The sequence below is a fragment of the Cupressus sempervirens genome, chromosome 4, assembly GCF_028749045.1.
Source record: "Cupressus sempervirens isolate cs-2001-9-10 chromosome 4, ASM2874904v1, whole genome shotgun sequence".
Lineage (NCBI taxonomy): Eukaryota > Viridiplantae > Streptophyta > Pinopsida > Cupressales > Cupressaceae > Cupressus > Cupressus sempervirens.
This window is the reverse complement of record NC_143121.1, coordinates 815,411,520-815,432,324: the sequence shown is the minus strand read 5'-3', so window position 1 is coordinate 815,432,324 and position 20,805 is coordinate 815,411,520. Positions and strand designations below refer to the sequence as shown.

At 34.9% G+C, this 20,805-nt stretch overlaps 1 protein-coding gene across 1 annotated transcript; it reads left to right on the top strand.

The window, feature by feature from the left end:
• The first annotated feature begins 19,483 nt into the window (after positions 1-19,483).
• On the top strand, positions 19,484-20,503 carry LOC149563883 (putative UPF0481 protein At3g02645). The gene has a single exon (XM_089828260.1). The coding sequence runs from the start codon at positions 19,484-19,486 to the stop codon at positions 20,501-20,503; it is 1,020 nt and encodes a 339-aa protein (XP_089684386.1).
• Positions 20,504-20,805: the final 302 nt, after the last annotated feature.

Below are 20,805 nucleotides of genomic sequence, written 5' to 3'. Positions count from 1 at the left end.
GACTAAGTCTTGTCAATGGGGCCAACAAGAGTTAGAAAAATGAGGTGGAACAAGAGAACGTTGCCCTAGCGGGTAAAGGGAAAGAAAAGAAGGGATCTAGCAAAGGATCAAATTCACAAAATGAAAAGAAGAAGAGGGACCTTTCTAAGGTCAAGTGCTTTGGATGCTTTGTATGTCATGAGTTTGGCCACTAAGTCAGTGATTGCCCAGAGAGGAAGAGGGTAAGAAGTAGGTGGCAGCTTCAACAAGTATAGAATAACTCTCTAATAGAATGGAAGATGAGTGTGCACTCATAGCTTGTATGGTTAGCTCAACCTCATAGTGTGTTTCGTATATAGATAGTGGGGCATCGTTTCATATGATAGAAGTTAGAGAGTACTTCTCCAGTTACAAGGAGGAGGACACCAACATCTAGATTTCTATGGGAAACTTGTCCAAACTCAACCCTGTTGGGAAAGGGACTGTTCAGTTTCAAAGGGAGGATGGAAAGATAATTCCACTTTATGATGTGTTATATGTGCCAAGCTTAGGTATGAATTTGATTTATGTATCTGTTCTTCAGGATAGGGGGTATAATGTACTCTTTAGAGGGAAAAATGTGTTGATTAAGCACAAGGATTGGAAATCACCCATAACTATTGGAGTTAGGAGTGGTCACCTTTATAGATTGCAGTTTGATACTCCTAAGGCACTCATGAGCAATAGTAATCCTAGAGATCTTGGAGAGCTATGGTATAGGAGTATGGTCCATATTCATCATAAAGCACTTAGATTGCTTCGTGAGACATGACAGGTGTTCTAGAGGCGAGCACAGAGCATGACAATGTATGTAAGAGATGTGTGTTGGGTAAGTTTGTGAAAGCATCTTTTCCAAGGAGTGACACCAGATCTAAGGGTGTTCTTGATTTAGTACATTCAAATGTTTGTGGATCGATGTTGACAAAATCTCTCACAAGATATGAGTACTATGTTACTTTTATGATGATTTCTCTAGAAAGACCTAGATATACTTCTTAAAGACTAAGAATGAGGTTATCAGTTGATTCCAAGAGTTCAAGGCTCTTCTCGAGAATTCAACAAGAAAGAAGATAAAGGTTCTTCAATCAGACAATGGAGGTGAGTACAAAGGAAATGTCTTCCAGGAGTTCTGTACCAGAGAAGGAATCAAGAGAGAATGGACCGTTCCTTACAATCCATAGCAAAATGGATTTGTTGAGAGGAAGAACCATTATATATTATAGGTAGCAAGAGCTATGCTACATGACAAGGACATGCCTTGTTACTCATGGGTAGAGGCATGTAATACAACAATCTACATCCATAATAGAGTTCCACACAAGGTGCTAGGGAAGATGACACCAGAGGAGGCTTTCATAGGGAAGAAGCCAGATGTTAGTCACTTCAAGATATTTGAGAGTTTGGCATATTGTCATATTCCTGGAGATACATGTACAAAGTTAGATCATACTACAGAGAGGGGGTACTTTGTTGGGTATAGTGAGACCTTAAAGGCATATAGGATTTTCATTCTGAGGACTAAAAGAATAATTGTTAGATGTAATGTCAAGTTCATGGAGGACAAGGCATTTAGGATCAGAGTGAGTAGCCAACAAAAGCTCCAAGACCAAGTCAAGGGCAACAAAGCTCAAGTAAAATTACCAGTATGAGTGTAGACTCAGTTAGTGAAGATTCATAGAGTATGGAGCAACAGGTGCAACAGGAAATGCATCTAGAAGACTTAGAGGTTGACATTTCATCCTCTACAGTTGGCAGCGAGAACCATGAGGTTCCAGATACACAAAGGGATACTCAAAATTTTGTGGGAGCTCTTAGAAAGAGTACTAGATAACGAAGACAACTAGCCAAGTTCAATGACTATGTGGCATTAGTTAGTTAGTTGGTAGATAGTGAGCCTTCTAGCTATCAGGAAGCTACAGAACATCAGGTATGGTGAGATGCTATGGTTGAGGAATATTCTTTAATAATGTAGAATGATGTGTGGGAGGTAGTACCTAGACCAACATGTAGGGCTCTAGTTGGATCATGTTGGATCTATAAGATAAAGCATGGTACAGACAGTAGCATCGAGAAATACAAGGTGAGGTTCATGGCAAAGGGGTTCTCTCAAAAGGAGGGAATAGACTATGAGGAGACATTTGCTCCAGTTGCCAAGTATACTTCTATATGAGCTGTAATCTAACTTGCATCACATATGGGATGGAAAATCTATCAAATGGATGTCAAGACAACATTCCTTAATGGTGAGTTGAAGGAGGAGGTATACATAGAACAACCAGAAGGCTTTGTAGCACACAACAAAGAGACCCATGTGTGCAAATTGAAGAAAGCATTGTACAGACTCAAGTAGGCTCCTAGAGCATGGTATGAGCGCATTGATACATGCAAAAAATGGGCTTTGTGAATAGTGAAGCAGATGCTAACCTCTACTACTTGGTGGTTGGGGGTGAGATTCTCATCCTTGTTCTTTATGTGGATGACATGTTTCTTACAGGTTCACTAGGGCTCATAGTGGATTGCAAGAGAAACCTTGCAGAAGAGTTTGCGATGAAGGATTTAGGACTTATGCACTACTTTCTAGGCATGGAAGTGTGGTAGATAGATGGGGAGATTTTCCTTGGTCAAGCAAAATATTGCATTGAAATCTTGAAGAAATTCAGGATAGAGGATTGCAAAGCCATGTCTACACCCATGATTACGAATTGGAGAAAGGTAGATACTGTTGGATACAATTGTTAATTGTGTATTGTCTTTGATGTTATACAAATGTTATATCAGTCATCAGACAGAGTCTACCAAGCTCAGATGATCTGCAAAGCAATTTACAATGTCTACCAAATGTTCCTGAACATAACAAAGAAAAGTTAATGTTTACCGAGATCACTCTGGCATCAAAAGATTTTGTAACAAAAAGTTAGTGTTAACTGAGCTCCCAAGGTTAACAAAGAAAAGCTAATGTCTACTGAGCTCCCAAGGTTAACAAAGGAAAGTTAATGTCTACCAAGCTCCCAGGGTTAACAAAGAAAAGCTAATGTCTACTGATCTTGTAAGGTTAACAAAGGAAAGTTAATGTCTACCAAGCTCCCAAGGTTAACAAAGGAAAGTTAATGTCTACCAAGCTCCCAAGGCTAACAAAAGAAAGTTAATATCTACCGAGCTCACAAGGTTAACAAAGGAAAGTTAATGTCTACCGAGCTCCTAAGGTTAACAAAGCAAAGTTAAAGTCTACTGAGCTCACATGGTCAGAAAAGGAAGGTCAGTGCTAACCGAGCTCATTTAGTCTCCAAAGGATTTTTGCAGGGTTTGCAGTGTTTACCGAGCTTCACTTGGATAACACTAGAAAACTATTCTAGAGCAGTGGTTACTGAGCTGGATCGGCCAGCAAAGAATTTTATTGTTTTTATATTAAGTTTAATTGTTTCATGCGGCCGACTGAGGTAATGATTTTTTAGTTATTTTAACCTATATTTAAGTTGACTTGATAATCTAAAAGGTATATATATAGATGTTCAAGTTGTGAATTGGTGTGAGAGTGAATATATGGATGAGGATGAAATAAGCAAAATTTGAGCAAATTTTGATGAAGGATTAGATATCCTGGAGGAGCTGCAAAGTTGTATTCGATCAGTAAGGATCTAGTAAAGAAGAAAATAGATCTGTAATCAGCAAAAGATAAGTTGCATATCATTTAGGTCACCTCATTGTTGCTTTCTAATCATTGTAATAGTGAATCTAGAATCTCTTAACAGAGTTGATTTAACAACCATTTTGTAAATCTTCTAATAAGGTAACAGTTCAGTTGAATTGTTCTCAAGACCTCTAACCAAGCCACTCCTAACAGGATGATTAAATCCTCTAACAAGGTCACACCTAATAGTGTGTTTTATAACCTTTAACAAGGCTGGCTCCTAACAGGGCTCACTTCAAAAGAGTGAAAATTGGTGACTAGTTACTTGATGGTTTTTCCCATATTAGATTTTCACATTAAATTTGGTGTCTCTAGTGTTCATTTATTTTAATCTTTGCAAGCATATTAATGACTATGAATGCTAGATAATCAGTAATTAGTTAATCTATCGAGTTATAGTATTCTTGCACTATCTATCGAGTATCAGTAGTAAGTAAAGAAATCTAAGGGAATTATTTTTGGAATTAAATTTTGTGGTAACTGATTCACCCCTCCCCTCTCAGTTACTTCATCTATATTTCAACAATTGGTATCAGAGTTTTTGGTGCTTGCAGGACAAGATTTCAAGGATCTAAGCCAAAGATCAAGATGTCTTATAAGAGGGAAATTCCAAGACTTAACAGGGACAACTTCTCAGCATGACAAGGGTTGACGAGACTTCATCTAGCTTCTATTGGAGATACAAGACTAAAATACCTTGATGAAAAATATGCAGAACTAGCTGGTACACTATCTGTCAATGATATTGCTGAAAGGAAGACCCACAATATTATGATGATAGATATAGCATCTGCTCTAAGTTATGAAGAATTTGATGACATCAAAGACTGCAAATCTGCTTTTGAAATGTGGGAACAACTGAAATAAATTTATGGAGGAGATGATAATGTAAGAAGAGCCAAAGTAGAAAGTTTGAGAGGACAATTTGATCAAATGAGGATGAGAGAGGATGAAAACATTGCAAAATATGTTGAAAGAGTCAAAGCATGTGTCAGTGAAATCAAAGCATCTGGAGGAGATATCAAGGAAGAGATAGCTATAAGTAAAGTTCTTAGAACTCTACTTCCCATCTATGCAATTAGAGTTTCTGTAATTCAAGAAAGAAGATGTAAAGCAAATCATAAGATAAATTTAGAGGCCATAGTTGAAAGATTAACTACATTTGAACTAGACAACTTTGACGACTATGTTCCAGCTTCCAAAAACATTGAGTTAGCACTTGAAGTCAAGCTTTCACTTAAGGAGAAAAGTAAAAAGAAAAAAGAATCTCAATCAAAAAGTGAAGATGAATCAAACCAAAGTTCAGACAATGATCTTGAGGTGATTGAAGCTCTACTAGCAAGGAAATATTCTAGGGGTAGAGGAAAATATAAAGGTAAAGTTCCTCTAATCTATTTTTTATGTGAAGAAGTTGGTCATATTGCTGCTAGGTGCCCAAACAAGTAGAACAAAGATGACAAGAAAGGTTACAAGTACAATGGCAAGAAAGACTTCAAATCATTCAAGGATAAAGGTAAGAAAATATGTTTTATGGCTAAAGATTCTAATGATTCTAATGATGAAGAAGAAGATAAAATTGTTTACATTTTTGTAAAAGATGAGTCTGATAATGATGAGGAAATGGCACTCATTTCTCATATGAGAAAAAATGATACATGGATCATAGATAGTGGATGTTTTCATCACATGACTGGTGATAAAACTAAGTTTGAATACTTTGAAGGCTATGATGGTGGCAGTGTAAGATTTGGTAACAATGAACCTTGCTGTATAAAAGGAAGAGGAAAAATCTCTCTAACCAAAGAACTTATATGTGATAGTGCCTATTGGGTAGAAGGACTAAAGATAATTTCTTAAGTGTGGCACAACTACTCAATAATGGATTCAAAGTAGAATTCATGCATGGAAAAGCAAGACTACTGGATGGCAAAGGAAAACTGATTGGATCAGGCACTCAAACAAAAGGTAACTTATTTTATCTTGAACTTGGTGAATGTTCATATTTTTTGCTCAAGTTGAAGAAAGTTGGTTGTGGCATAAAAGGTTGTGTCATGTAAATTTTGATAACTTGGTAAAGATAAGAAAATTCAAGAAAGTGAGAGGCATTCCTAACATAAACAAACCTGAGGTTCATTTATGCAAGAATTATCAGATTGGTAAAATGGGAAAGCCTAGTTTTAAAAGTAAAAACTATCAGTCTGAAGATATATTAGAAATTGTACATACTGATTTATGTGGACCCATTGGAATTGAAAGCTATACTGGAGAAAAGTTCTTCATTCTTTTTGTTGATGATTACTCAAGAATGATGACTATCATGTATCTAAGGAACAAATTAGAAGCATTTGAGAAATTCAAATGGTATTTGGCCAGAGTAGAAAAGGAAACAGGAAAAAGATTGAAATGCTTGAGGTCAGACCGAGGAGGAGAATTCATTTCACATGAGTTCAATAACTTTTGCACTGAAAGAGGAATCAAAAGATAGGTATCAGCCCCTGGAATAGATCTATCATGGATTGTGCAAGAACCTTAATGATTGAAAAGAACATTGCTATCAAATACTAGAAGGAAGCTATCGGCACTACAGTTCATACCTTGAACTGAGTACAACTTAAAACAGACTCATTCAAAACTTCCTATGAGCTATGGTATGGCTATAAACCTGATGTAAGTTATCTAAAAGTATTTGGAAGTAAATCTTACATTTTGAAAGAATCTAAAAAAGGTAAATTTGATGTAAAAGGTGATGAAGGAATATTTTTGGGATACTCTTGCAAAAGTAAAGCATATAGATGTTTGAACTTGTCTATTTACAAAGTCATAGAAAGTGCAAATGTGAAAATTGATGAGTTTGCAGAAAGGACTGAAGAAGAAAGCAAAAAGGAACCAGAAGATTATAGAAGGTTTATTTTCACTGAACCTAATATAGTACCAGTCAATCAAGAATCTTCTACTCCCAAGTCATCAGTAACCGAGTCACAAATAGTTCAAACTGAGCTAAAACAACTCGAGTTACATTCAGATGCTACCAAGCAAGTTTCTACCGAGTCTAAAGGACCCGAGCCAATATCTACCGAACCAAAACAACCAGAACCTAAAATTAAAGTACAAGAGGATAACAATGAAATTATTTCAAAAGGCAAGGAACTTGTATTAGCAAAATATGTCAAGAGACATCATTCAACAGATCAGATCATTGGAGACAAATTTGAAGGAACCATGAAAAGAAGCAAGTTGAAAGGTACTTGTTTACTTGCTAATTTTGAACCTAGAAATATTAATAATGCATTGGGAAATGATAGTTGGATTGAGGCTATGAATGAAGAGATAGAACAGATAGAGAAAAACAAGACATGGACTCTTGTACCTAAGCCTAAAGATAAAAATGTGATTGGAACTAAGTGGGCATTCAGAAACAAGTTGGATGAAGATGGTAAGGTATCAAGAAACAAAGAAAGCCTAGTATGAAAAGGTTATGCTCAAGAAGAAGGAATAGACTATGAAGAAACTTTTTCTCTTGTTGCAAGATTAGAAGGAGTTAGAACCTTACTATCATATGCTAAACACAAAGGATTCAAAGTTTATCAGATGGATGTCAAGTCAGCATTCCTTAATGGTATACTGGATGAAGAGGTTTACATTGAACAACCTAAAGGTTTTGTTGATCCAAATAAGAAGAACATGGTCTGCAAATTACACAAGGCATTGTATGGTCTGAAACAAGCCCTTAGAGCATGGTATGAAAGATTGCATAACTATCTTATTCAGATTGGTTTTCAAAGAACCAATGATAACAGTAGCTTGTATATAAAGGAAGGACCAAATAATAAGATTGTTTTGGTAGAAATATTTGTAGATGATACTATTTTCACAAGGAATGATGATCTATGCAAAGAATTTCTAGAACAAATGAACAAGGAATTTGAAATGTCTATGTTTGGTGAAATCAAATTTTTTGTTGGTCTTCAAATTCAGTAGAATAAAAATGGTATCTACATCACTCAATCAAAATACATCAAGGAGATATTGAAAAATTTTGGTATGGAATATTGTAAACTAGTTGGGACTCCTATGTGTACTAGATTAAAACTTACCAAGGAAGATGAATCAAAAGAAGTAGATCAAACATTGTATAGATCTATGATTGGAAAGTTGCAGTATATAGTTCATACTAGGCTAGATATTGCCCTTGCAGTTGGTATTGTAGCAAGATTTTTAGCAAAATCAAGAGAAAATCACATAATGGCAATCAAAAGAATAATGAGATATTTGAAAGGGACTAAAGATTATAGTTTATGGTACAAACTTGGAGGTAATCTAGATTTGAAAGTGTTTACTAATGCTGATTGGGCAAGAAACCTTGATGACATAAAAAGTACAAGTAGAGGAGCATTTTTTCTTGGAAAGAGGTTGGTTTCTTGGACAAGAAAAAAGAAAAATTGTACATCCCAATCTATAGCAGAGGCAGAGTATGCTGCTACAGCAGTAAATTGTTCTAATATTGTTTGGTTTAAACAGTTGTTGGGAGGCATGAAGGTAGAAATCAAAGAACCAATTGTTACGCTCTGTGATAATACAAGTGCAATCAACATATCTTAGAATCCAGTGATGCATTCCAAAACCAAGCATATTGCAATAAAATATCATTTTGTCAGATAATTGGTGCAAGACAAGGAGATCAGATTGGAATATGTTCATACAAAAGAACAAATTGTTGACATATTCACAAAGCCATTACCTAAGGATGTATTCTTGTATCTAAGAGGTAAGTTAGGGGTCACTCCCCTATCTAAAGTTCACTAAAATTAAGTTTTAGTGATGCATCAGCGCATACTAAGTTGAAGATCTATTAATTGATGCAACATAATCAAGTAATATTGTATATGAATCAGTACTTAAGGTACATTCAAATCCATTTGATTTGTGTTGTCTTTGGCATGTGTTTTCAAAGAGGGGGAGTTTTACTATCATATATTTCTGAAATTTATTTGAGAGGAAGAGTTTGCTATGGAATTACATCACAGAGGGAGATTACTTAAAGAGGGAGAGTTTGCTATCTAATAAAGAAAGTTGTCTTGATAGAAAGACTTGTTAGACTTGTTTTCAAATTTTATTATGCTATGATATGTTGTGTTGCCATCAATGCCAAAGAGGGAGATTGTTGGATACAACTGTTAATTGTGTATTGTCTTTGATGTTACACAAATGTCATATCAGTTATCAGACAGAGTCTATCGAGCTCAAATGATCTGCAAAGCAATTTAAAGTTAATGTTTACCGAGCTCACTCGGGCATCAAAAGATTTCATAGCAAAAAGTTAGTTTTAACTGAACTCCCAAGGTTAACAAAGAAAAGCTAATGTCTACCAAGCTCCCAAGGTTAACAAAGGAAAGTTAATGTCTACCCAGCTCCCAAGGTTAACAAAGAAAAGCTAATATTTACCGAGCTCCCAAGGTTAACAAAGGAAAGTTAATGTCTATCGAGCTCCCAAGATTAACAAAGGAAAGTTAATGTTTATCGAGCTCCCAAGGTTAAAAAAGAAAAGTTAATATCTACCGAGCTCGCAAGGTTAAAAAAGAAAAGTTAATGTCTACTGAGCTCCCAAGGTTAACAAAGGAAAGTTAATGTCTACTGAGCTCACATGGTCAGCAAAGGAAGGTCAGTGCTAACCGAGCTCACTTGGTATCCAAAGGATTTTTGCAGGGTTTGCAGTGCTTACCGAGCTTCACTTGGATAACACTAGAAAACCATCCTAGAGTAGTGGTTACCGAGCTGAGTAGGCCAGCAAAGGATTTTACTGTTTTGATATTGAGTTTAATTGTTTCATGCAACTGACTGATGTAATTATTTTTTAGTTATTGTAACCTATATTTAAGTTGACTTGATAATTTAAAAGGTATATATATAGATGTTCAAGTTGTGAATTGGTGTGAGAGTGAATATATGGATGAGGATGAAATAAGTGAATATTGAGCGAATTCTGATGAAGGATTAGATATCTTGGAGGAGCTGCAAAGTTGTATTCGATCAGTAAGGATCCAGTAAAGAAGAAAAGAGATCTATAATCAATAAAAGATAAGTTGCATATCATTTAGGTCACCTCATTGTTGCTTTCTAATCATTGTTACAGTGAATCTAGAATCTCTTAATAGAGTTGGTTTAACATCAATTTTGTAAATCCTCTAACAAGGTAACAATTTAGTTGAGTTGTTCTCAAGACCTCTAACTAGGCCACTCCTAATAGGGTGATTAAATCCTCTAACAAGGTCACACCTAATAGTGTGTTTTGTAACCTTTAATAGGGTTGGCTTCTAACAAGGCTCACTTCAGAAGAGTGAAAATTGGTGACTAGTTACTTGGTGGTTTTTTTCATATTGGGTTTCCACGTTAAATTTGGTGTCTCTTGTGTTCATTTATTTTAATTTTTGCAAGCATATTAATGACTATGAATGCTAGATAATCAGTAATTAGTTAATCTATGGAGTTATAGTATTCCTGCACTATTTATCGAGTATCAGCAGTAAGTAAAGACATCTAAAGGAATTATTTTTGGAATTAAATTTTGTGGTAACTGATTCACCCCTCCCCTCTCAATTACTTCATCTATATTTCAACAAATACATCTAAGGAGAAGGATGTAGATCCCACTTTATATAAAAAATTGATTGGTTCACTTATGTATTTGGTTAACACTAAGCCAAATATAGCATTTACAGTTAACTCTCTTAGTCAGTTCATGGTTGAACCAAAGAGAATGCATTGGATAGCGGCTAAGCATGTGCTATTTTACTTGTGTGGTACAGTCGAGTATGGGATTTGATATGTTCAAGGTTGTAGTGCCTCTCCCATTTGACTTCTGTAAGTCATCCTAATGGATGCAACCTTGTTGATCTTTTGTTGTGATGGATCATGATTATGACCATAAGTGGTCTACACCATCAAGGTGTTTCGATTTATGTTTTTGTACCAGTTGCTTTGTTTATGCTTTTGACTGATCTATGAGATTATGATGTGATTTATGTTTCACTGAGGTTTGTGCCAGTGGTTACCAGGATAGATGTGGTATCATGAGGTTGCTCCGTGATTACCTTGAAATGTGTGCAAAGATTGCACTATGTACTTTTACTATGTTACACTGGACTAGGTTCCTGTAGCAGTGGTTAGTCATGTTTATGACTATGGTTGTTTATGTGTTTTAAATACCTTTTTTATGCAGAGTAATTAATCATTATTAAATTCTTAAGTGATTAAATGAATTGTTCATGTTGGATTCTTTGGTTATGTATTGCAGAAATCTACCTTGTTATATTTTGATCTGAGAGATATTTGTTCTTGTGTGATGCTTTATATTTGAGAGGACCTGAGGGTTAGATGTTACACCTTGATTCTAGTATCATAGATTTTAGACTACTATGTTGTTCAGTTGATCATATTGCATGATGATGCCATTTTGAGATGAAAATGTATTTTTATGATGATATTTGGTTATCTGTTATTTGGAAATACCTCTGATTATGTTATGTGATGGATTTAATGCTATGGTTATTTACTTCATTCCTGCATTGTATGTTTTTTGCAAACGTGAGTGATCCAAATAGATTATTTTAATATAATTAAATGAATGGTTAAATTAGATGATTTAATGCATTTATTGCTTCAGCTATGTTTTTATATGCAATTGCACTTGATCGTGTTGTTTAGTGTGCAAGAATTATATCCCTGGCAGTAACACATGGAGTTAGTGATTCAAACATTCATATTTTTACCAATGTCGTCCTTATATGGTTGACATATCCTTAATTAAATGTTTAAATTAAATCTTTTAGTGATTATTAAATTCAAACTCATTTGCATTATGTGATTAGACCAGTGAGCGTGTCTGTGCATTTAGAGTTTCGCATTGTCACAAAAGTTGTTAAGGAGATTTCTGTGTTTTTGAGTTTTCGAACTTTTTAATTGATTTATTTTAATTTCTAGCAGCTTTTCCATAGATGAATTCCTATTTATAGGAATAGCCTATTTTCATTTGGGTCGATTCAGGGTTTAACTAGGTTGGCTGGTTATTTGCCCTAATCTATTATTCACTCAAAAAGTGAATAAGTATCCAAAAAGGAATTTAATTCCTCACTTCTTTCTTTCGAATTGAAAAGTTGGAGAGTAAAATCCAAAATCCTCTTCATGAGGATTTATTGTTTTGTTCGTTGTGGGAGCTACAGGCGTGGGATCGTCGTGAGGTTGGGCTCATTGGATCTAGCTCGGAGAAACTTTGAATTGTCGTGATTTTCAGCTACTTCTGCGGGATATTTATTTTATGGTTCAGATTCCAATTTTTTCCTTTTGGCTGTGAGGTAGGGCTTTTCTATTTTATTGTTTCTACTTCGTTTCTACTTCTATTTTTGGTAGCCGTTTGTTTGGAGGCTAAAAACTAGTGTTCCCCTCTGTTTCTGTATGTTAATTCGACCCAGTTGGGCGGGTATGAACATTTCCCTATTTTTTAGGATGAGGCTTTGGGGTTTTGGACTGTTATGCTAGTCATTTTTGCATATGGTGTCTGATTCCTTTCATTTTTGAATTTTTGGGGTTTTTGAACCCAAAGGTCAAATGGGTTTTAATTTCAAAGTTTTTCAAAATTTGGAGTTTTTACCTCATTTTGCATGCTGCCCTATTTTCTCAGGTTTTCTTGGCACAATGTGGGTCGTGGACCTAGATGATCCATTTGAATGTTAAAAATGCAATTTTGAATGGTGAAATTGATGAAGAGATTTATATGACTTAGCCACAAGGATTTGAAATACAAGGGAAAGAACATTTGGTTTGCAAATTAAGGAGGTCTTTATATGGTCTCAAATAGGCTCCAAGGGCTTGGTATGCTAGAATTGATGAATATTTTCAAATTCAAGGCTTCCATAATAGTCCACATGATCCAAATTTGTATGTGAAGGAATTTGCTAGTGGTGATATCATAATCATTGTGCTTTATGTTGATGATCTTATTATCACAGGACATAGCATGGATAAAATTAGTAACATAAAGTTAAGCTTGCAAAATACATTTGAGATGACAGATCTTGGTTTTCTACACTATTTTCTTGGTATACAAGTATGGAAAAAGGATGATGGATTTTATCTTTCTCAAACTAAGTATGCCCTAGACATATTGAAGAGGTTTCAAATGACAAATTGTAAAAGTGTATCTACTCCAATTGCTTCGGGGTTGAAATTAAGCAAGGACATGGAAGGTGAAGATGTTGATCCAACCTTATATAGGCAATTGGTTGGTAGTCTTGTATATTTAACACACACTCGTCTTGATATTTCTTTTGCAGTTAGTGTGGTTTCCAGATTTTTGATCTCACCTAAAGTCCCACATTGGATAGCTGCTAAAAGAATACTAAGATATGTGAAAGGGACTTTAACGATGGGCATCTATTACTCATTTCATGGAGATATTTCCCTTATTGGCTATTCAGATTCTGATTGGGCAGGATGCATGGATGATCGTAAGTCCACTACAGGTTATGTTGTCTATCTTGGGGCAGGTCCTGTTTCTTGGTGCAGTAAAAAGCAGTCTACCATAGCTCTATCCACTACAGAAGCTGAATATACTGCAGCAAACAAAGCAGCAAAAGACATCACTTGGCTACGAGCTATCTTATCAGTCCTTAGGCAACATCATGCAGGGCCTTCTCTACTTCATTGTGACAATCAAAGTGCCATATCATTGTCTAAGAATCCAGTGTTCCATGGTCGCACCAAACATATTGAAGTTTATCATCATTACATCAGGCATCTCCCCAACAACAGGTGATTCATCTTCAATATTGCAAGACAGAAGACTAGATTGCTGATTTATTCACCAAAGCTTTAAGTGAAGCCAAGTTTGTATCTCTTCGACATCTTTTGGGCTTAAGAGCAGTGACATAATTGTCTCATGTTTGTCATTCAGGGGGGATTATTATGAATTCCAACCATTGTATTTAGGAAATAACAGATTGTAAATGGGTACCTAACAAGGCTTTAGGCCGGGACCCATCATATGTAGATTATGGGGGGATATTTAGATAGTAAATACTTAGTATTGCTATTGTAATTAATTTAGGGGGGATGTCAACATAAATTAATTACAACAACCAAAAAATATGGTCGGCACAGACCAGTGAAATCTCTAGAAACACATGGAAAAAATGTGCAGCCGTTTTGCTCAACTACCACCATTAAATACACAACCAAATCTATCTCTAGAATGCTCTGTAAATTTATTACTCATTCAACTATAAATAGAATGGTTGAGGCTGAGATATCAGTGCTCATTTCCTGAGTCTTTTGCTGTGTTAAATTCTCTCTGTTTTTGTTCAGAAATGCAGCGTTCTAATTGTACAAGAACAAATATTTTTCTGTCATGTGTTTTTTTCCCTAGTTCTTTCTGAGGCTGCCTTATAGATTTTAAGCTAAGCTTTTGTTGGAGATATCTCAACATAATATGTTTACAGTGTGTTGTTATGAATTCGAATCATGTAGACCCTTCAAGTCAGATATTTAGATGTTTGATATATATTTTGCAAATTTATATTATCAAAATTGTAATCGTTCTTATATATTTAATATTTATTGAAAGTAGATCTAACTTGAAGAATATAACACATAACTTAAACAATAATTTATATATCATAAAAAACAAAGAGAGACATAGAAGGATGGAGGTAGATAGAAAGTGGTAGGAGGGAATTTTGTTTTATATATAATAATCATGTATTAAGTTCCTTGTACATTTCAAAGATGTCACACTTGAATGAATAAATTTGAACACTTAAAAAATAATTAAATAAATGTATTATTGATCCAAAGTTATTACCTATATATTACTACCTTCATGACAAACAAAATAATTTCTTAATAATTAAAATTGGCAAATATGCATAAAATCAATTTGCCCAAGTCATTTATTGATCACCAAAACTAACATTTTGGACTACAATAATCTATATTTATTGAAAATAGATGGAGATATTGGGTTGTAGAAGCCGACTTTGGTGTTGGTGAAGCACATAATTGATGCCTGAGAGAATCAATTTTTACATGTTATTTGTTTTTGTGCATGCATCCTATACAAATACATGAAAAGACATATTTCTTGATTCAAATTAGAGCAAATTTGTTTTGAGAAATCTTATTTTTAAAAATATTTTAATGGTAAAATGTTTATGTCATGCATTTAGGGTTGTAAAAATAGGAAAATTGACTCATAGTCGATTCTCTGAAGTTTTCATTTTAAAGACATAAGTGAAGATTTTAATGACAAGTGGATATTGGTGCATACAAATTATTTATAGTAAGAATTTATGAGAATATTATATGCCATATATTCTTTACCTTAATGTTTCAAAGTGAGGGAATCAAATCTAAGTTTGAAAGAAGATTTAGAAGCTCAATTTTATGAGCATGAAATTGATTTAAAGTTTTCCTTAAAAACATGGATAAAGGAATGATTTTTTGAATCAAATTTATGCTATTATTTTGAAAGCAATAAAATTTTGGTGTGGATTCCCTTGATTCATGGTTGAAGCCAAAGTTTTGTGATTTCTAATCATGCATATCCATATGACATATCTAGCACTTAATATGTTGTGAGAAGTTGACCACCAATTGTTTGGCAAAAAAAGGTTGAATGAACTAGACTACAATAAACTACTCTCTTGTAAGCTTTTCAATTAAAAAATTATTATTTGCGTGGACTATTGCTAGCTTCAATGATATAAATAATATCACCTTTATCATCTTATTCTTGCACATACACAAACGAGCAACTGCTAGTTAAGCAATTTAAATAAATCACTTAATAGGATTATTTAGAAGACTTAGGATAGTGTAACTGACTTAGGTGAATTAGTTTAATAAATTAAATAATTTATTAATACTAATAGAAGAATAATCTCAATTAAATATAAAAAAATTTAATTAATTAAAAGAAATTATATTAACTTATTAAATTAGATAATTTATTAAAGTTGATAGAGGAAAAAATACTAATTAGATATTAAAAATTTACTTAATTGACTTGAATACTTTTAAGTGTGTATAGATCCAAATGGTGCAAAGAGGACATGAGAGCAATTGTGCTAAGTGTTAAGATTCAGAAAGGGCTTTTTGTCTAGCTCTCCCATTTGCAATGATCATAGTACCTAAAGCTTATATTTATTTTTAAAGATTCTCAGCTATTTTGTTCATTCTCTTGTGTTGGAACTTTGCAATGGATCTACATTCTCAACAAGTGTGACTTGGAGCTTTCCCTCTTGCTCAACATCAACATCTGGAGTCATGCATCCTCTCACATAGGTAGTTGTAATAGACTCATGAAACTATTTGCAACACACATGAGAGCTTGCTAAAATAATCTCTCTATAAATTTTTAAAAAAAAAATATTATTCCTACTATTTTCAAACATTCTATACCAAATTGGTGTAAACAAACTTAATAGTTTGATTGGTCCAAAGATAGAAAATTAATCATTGTTTTAAAGTTAATCTTGGACATGAACTCTATTTTTCCAGTCTTGTGGACTATGATTAGTTTTCTCTTGCATTGGAAATTAGGAATGCATCTGTATTATACTACATATTTCTAACTAGACCTCTACCATGCCTTCTTTTGACTTGAAATGTATATATAACCTTTGAGAAAAATAGAGGTTTACAAGGCCTATAATTTGGCTAGTAGGAACCTGCCAACACTCATATTTTATAGGCCGCTATTTAAGTCCCATGAAATCTTACTAGTAAACATTGAATATTAGTCTAAGCACATAAATATTAAGTAATGTTATTAGCTGGTGAGAAAATATTTAATCACTATTTAAATAGAGAGCCTTGGGCAATAGTTCTCTATTATGGCAAAAACTAAAAATGATATTTCAATGCTCAACAATAAGGAGAAACGAGTGATATCTTTTGTAGGATATAACACAAGGTATATATGAGAGTGCCAAGATGTATATTTTCATCATCCTCATTTCCTTGGTGCAATAATTTTGAAGTATATACCTTTGAGAAGATTGATAATTTGTAGCCACTCGATATAAGTTATTAGATAAGTTACAAGGCATGGTTCAGAGCCGATGATCAAATTTGAAAATAAAAAATTGAAACGCATATTTGAATTTGGGGTTTCCAATTCAAATTAGAGAAATTGTATGTTTTTGGGGTTTCCAATTCAAATTAGAGAAATTGTATGTTTAGATTTGGTATTTAATATTAATTTATAAAATAAAGAATGATATAAGGAAACAACTAGTGAAGGACAAACCTACAGAAGTGGAAAATGTTTGTAGAGAATAGATGAAGATCTACACCCGATTTGAAGTAGTTTGTGCAAAGCACTTTTAAATGTTTGTACATTTTAAACTACTATGATCCCAAAGACCTATGCATCAAATTGTTCAAATGACCTCTAGCTCAATAGATGCAAACAAAATTAATTAATTTTAATCTATGCATGCACAATGAGAATCCCAAGCCATGCAATCAAGACCTTGTAGCATTGGCCAGCCTTAAACATCACACTAAGGAAAAAATTATGCTTGGAAAAAATAGTCAAGTTTGACTATTTAACACTTTTAGCTTAGCAATTAGTCATTTATGCGAAATTAGTCATTGACTATTTAGCACTTTTAGCTTATGAATCAATCATTTAGCCACTTGCGACATTGAACAATTTTTCAAATGACCTCCACCTCAATAGATGCAAACAAAATTAATTAATTGAAATGAGCATCAGCAAGGAGTAGGACCCTGACACCCACAACTTAAAGGATAGGACTTTGGATGAAGGTGCAAGGAAGCAAACCAATTCCAACACTAGGAAAAAGGATACCCTAGCCCTAGATCAGGAGCTTTCCGAGATGAAGGAGGCAACAGGAAAGCTATTAGAGCTGGAGATCAACGTAGTTGAAATGCTGAGAGACATCGTCTGAGTGCCTTGACCCTTTTTGGGCTACCCTAGTTTTTTGGCATCTCTCCCTGGTTTTTATCTGCTTGTTTCTTTGGTTAGGGAGATGTTCTTTCTTTTTGCCTTCAGGCTTAGTTTGTAGCCTTTTGCGCTCTGTTGTAAATTGATTTTTTATGTTCGGATTTCATGGCCCTTTTAAAGCCTATTTTCCTTAATAAAAAACATTGAACATTTTTTCCAAAATTTTTGTAAAAACAAAATGAAATGGACTACCGAAAAAAAAAAGCCTAAACCCAATAGGAAAAAAAACTATTTATGTATTTTTATGCCATAAATTAATTTATTTAAAGAATTATAATTTTTAATTTTTAATTATAACGACTTAGTACTTGCCATTAGTTTTAGTATACATTTAGTTTTAATTTTATAAATTTATTATAGTATATCATATATTTAAATTAATAAAAATATTATATATATATATATATATATATATATATATATATATATTCTCTTTTTCTTAAAAGATTGTATCTAATATTTTTAAATGAATGATTTTTTTTATAAAAGTAATAAAGTATTACATTTAAATGATATAAATCAATTATTAAAAATATAACTCTTGAAAACTATCATGTTTTCCAATTCATGAAATCCAACCTATGTAAGAGTTAAAATGATTCATCCAATCAAATCATAGAAAAATATTTTTTTGAAATTATTGAATTAAAAATCTTGTATCTAACTATGTACAATGTATAGATTTTATAATTAAATTTTAAAATGATAAATTTAAACTACTTAAAATGAAAACCTTTTTTATTAAATAAAATGAAGACTTTTAATCATGAGTTAACACGTGAAATGCAAACCGTATCACAATAATAGTTAGCGTAAGACAATTACTAATAATAAAGAAATTCATTATAAAAGTAAAAAAAAAATAGAAGAAAAAATTGTTGGAAGAAACTTTTCATTTGATGAATTTTTATTTCATTTGCAACACTTGCTTGTAGTGGCTATCGAGCTACGAATTTCGCTTTTTGTATCTAATCTTTTAGAACTTTTCATAAAAATAAACTGTCTCCTTCGTATCACCGACGAAATCGTTGCCTGCATAGCCACTGCCGGCTTTGGCGGGCCATATTTTGAAAACAACGGCGCCGGTGCTCTGTCCTTGTCGGTGACAGAGTAAAAGATAATTCCAAAAGGCACATGCCATGATTCCTTTCCATCCGTCCTCTTTCTCATCGCAATTGTAATACTATGATAATTCCTCACACAGTTGCACCGACTGAAGCGGAAAGCCCAGTGCCAAGGCGAACTAGCAACCTCCTTTCCCTGCGAGATGGCTTCCACAAGACGAGGAAAAGATTTGATCCAACAGCAGATACAGATCAAAAATCCGAACGGATTAACGGGCACACACAAAGCGTTGAATATTTCAGGCTTTGAGTGGGCCCAGTCACTGCTAGCCAATAGCAGTGGACCAATGCATAACAGTGGCCCCAAACTATTGGCTAGGACTGACTGGGCCCACTGGAAACCACAAATAGTCAATGGTTCGTGTGTGCTGGTTAAGCCTGGCCAAAAATCTTGTTACATCCCTGAACCAACAACAGCTGGACCTGATAAAACAACAGCAAGGTTTTATCCGACAACTAAAAGACTTTATCCTCGGACAACGACAAGAACGAGAACAACCACCCCAGAGAGGGCAAGCTCACATTAAACTGATCTCAGATGAATGGTCGGAAGAGGTTAGATTGTTTCTGGAGGCCACTCCGGAGAGCGTTCCAGATGATAGAGGCAGCGTGCTTCTGTAAAAGACTCTGATGAATACTAAGCCAGATGCCTACATTCCTCAGATGGTGTCCCTCGGTCCTTATTACCCCTCATCTCTCAAAGACGAATCCGTGGGGCCATTCCACAAACGCCTCACTCATCTCTCTCAGATGGAAGTTTACAAGCTCAGATCCACAAGGGAGGCAGCTGGGAACGATCCTCTGCTTATCAAAAGTATGTTCGTAAGAGTGAGCCATCAAGATATGATCTCCCAATTCCAGGACTTTTACAACTGGCTGATAGAGGACGAGGATGTTTCCAACTTTGCGTGGATGACGATGGTCGACGCCCTCTTTCTCTCCTACTTTCTCAAATCGGCTGGTTTCGATGAGTCCATTGTGGATCTCCGTAGCAGGGCCTTCAAAGAAATTGATATTCCTGCAAAGGCAAGCATCAGGTGTGATATTGTGAAGCTGGAAAATGAGATCCCTCTTTCTCTTCTCAAAATATTGGAGGAGGTTGCTAATGATCACGAGATGAACAGGCTTGATTTTCTCCTCCCCTCACTAACAAGCCGTCTGTCTTCCTTCCAGATATATGATATAGAGAAGCGAGATTTGAATGAAAAGCATCTGCTGGGCTGTCTCCACGGATATGTCTCAACTTTCCTGCAAGTCCAGGTTAACGGCAGGGAAGACGAATCCCCCGCATGGCGTCGGAGGATTACGAATATGATGGGAAATCTGGTTGCCGGCACTTTCAGCTGTTGTTACAGTCATCTAGCCAGATCTGGTCGACCAGAGTTTCCGGAGAAATGCAGTGCGAAGGAGCTGGTGAAGGCCGGGATCAAGTTCAAATCGTTAAAGGAGAAGGGTAAGATCAGATTTTCCAAGAACTCCGACACGCTTTACCTTCCCCAGATAACAGTATTCGATACTTTTACTGAAGTGCTATTGAGGAATTTGCTGGCGTTGGAGTTCAACGAGTCGGGCCGAGACAAACACGTGTCGAACTATGAGGAGCTGATGGATTATCTCATCGACACCCCGGAAGACGTGGCATTGCTGTGAGAGAGCCACGTCATTGATCGAAAGAGCATGATGATCACGGACGAGTACGTGGCGAAGATGTGGGACGGTATGGCTAAACCTTTCTTTCTTGCAGGTTTTCTGGAGCTTCCCGGTGGGCTTAAAGCTCAAATCAGAGAAGTGCTGATTAAAAGTTACTACAAAAGCAAGATGTCAGAACTTCATTCGCAGTATCTGTCAAGTCCGTGGAAGTTGGTGATGTTGTTGCTTGGAATTATTTTCCTACTGTTGACTGCAGTGAGAACATACTTCTCCGTGCATAGTTATGAGTCAGCGAAAAGTCC

Bases quoted from the DNA above. Each gene is read 5' to 3' on its own strand.
- LOC149563883 (XM_089828260.1), top strand. From the start codon at position 19,484: ATGAATACTAAGCCAGATGCCTACATTCCTCAGATGGTGTCCCTCGGT.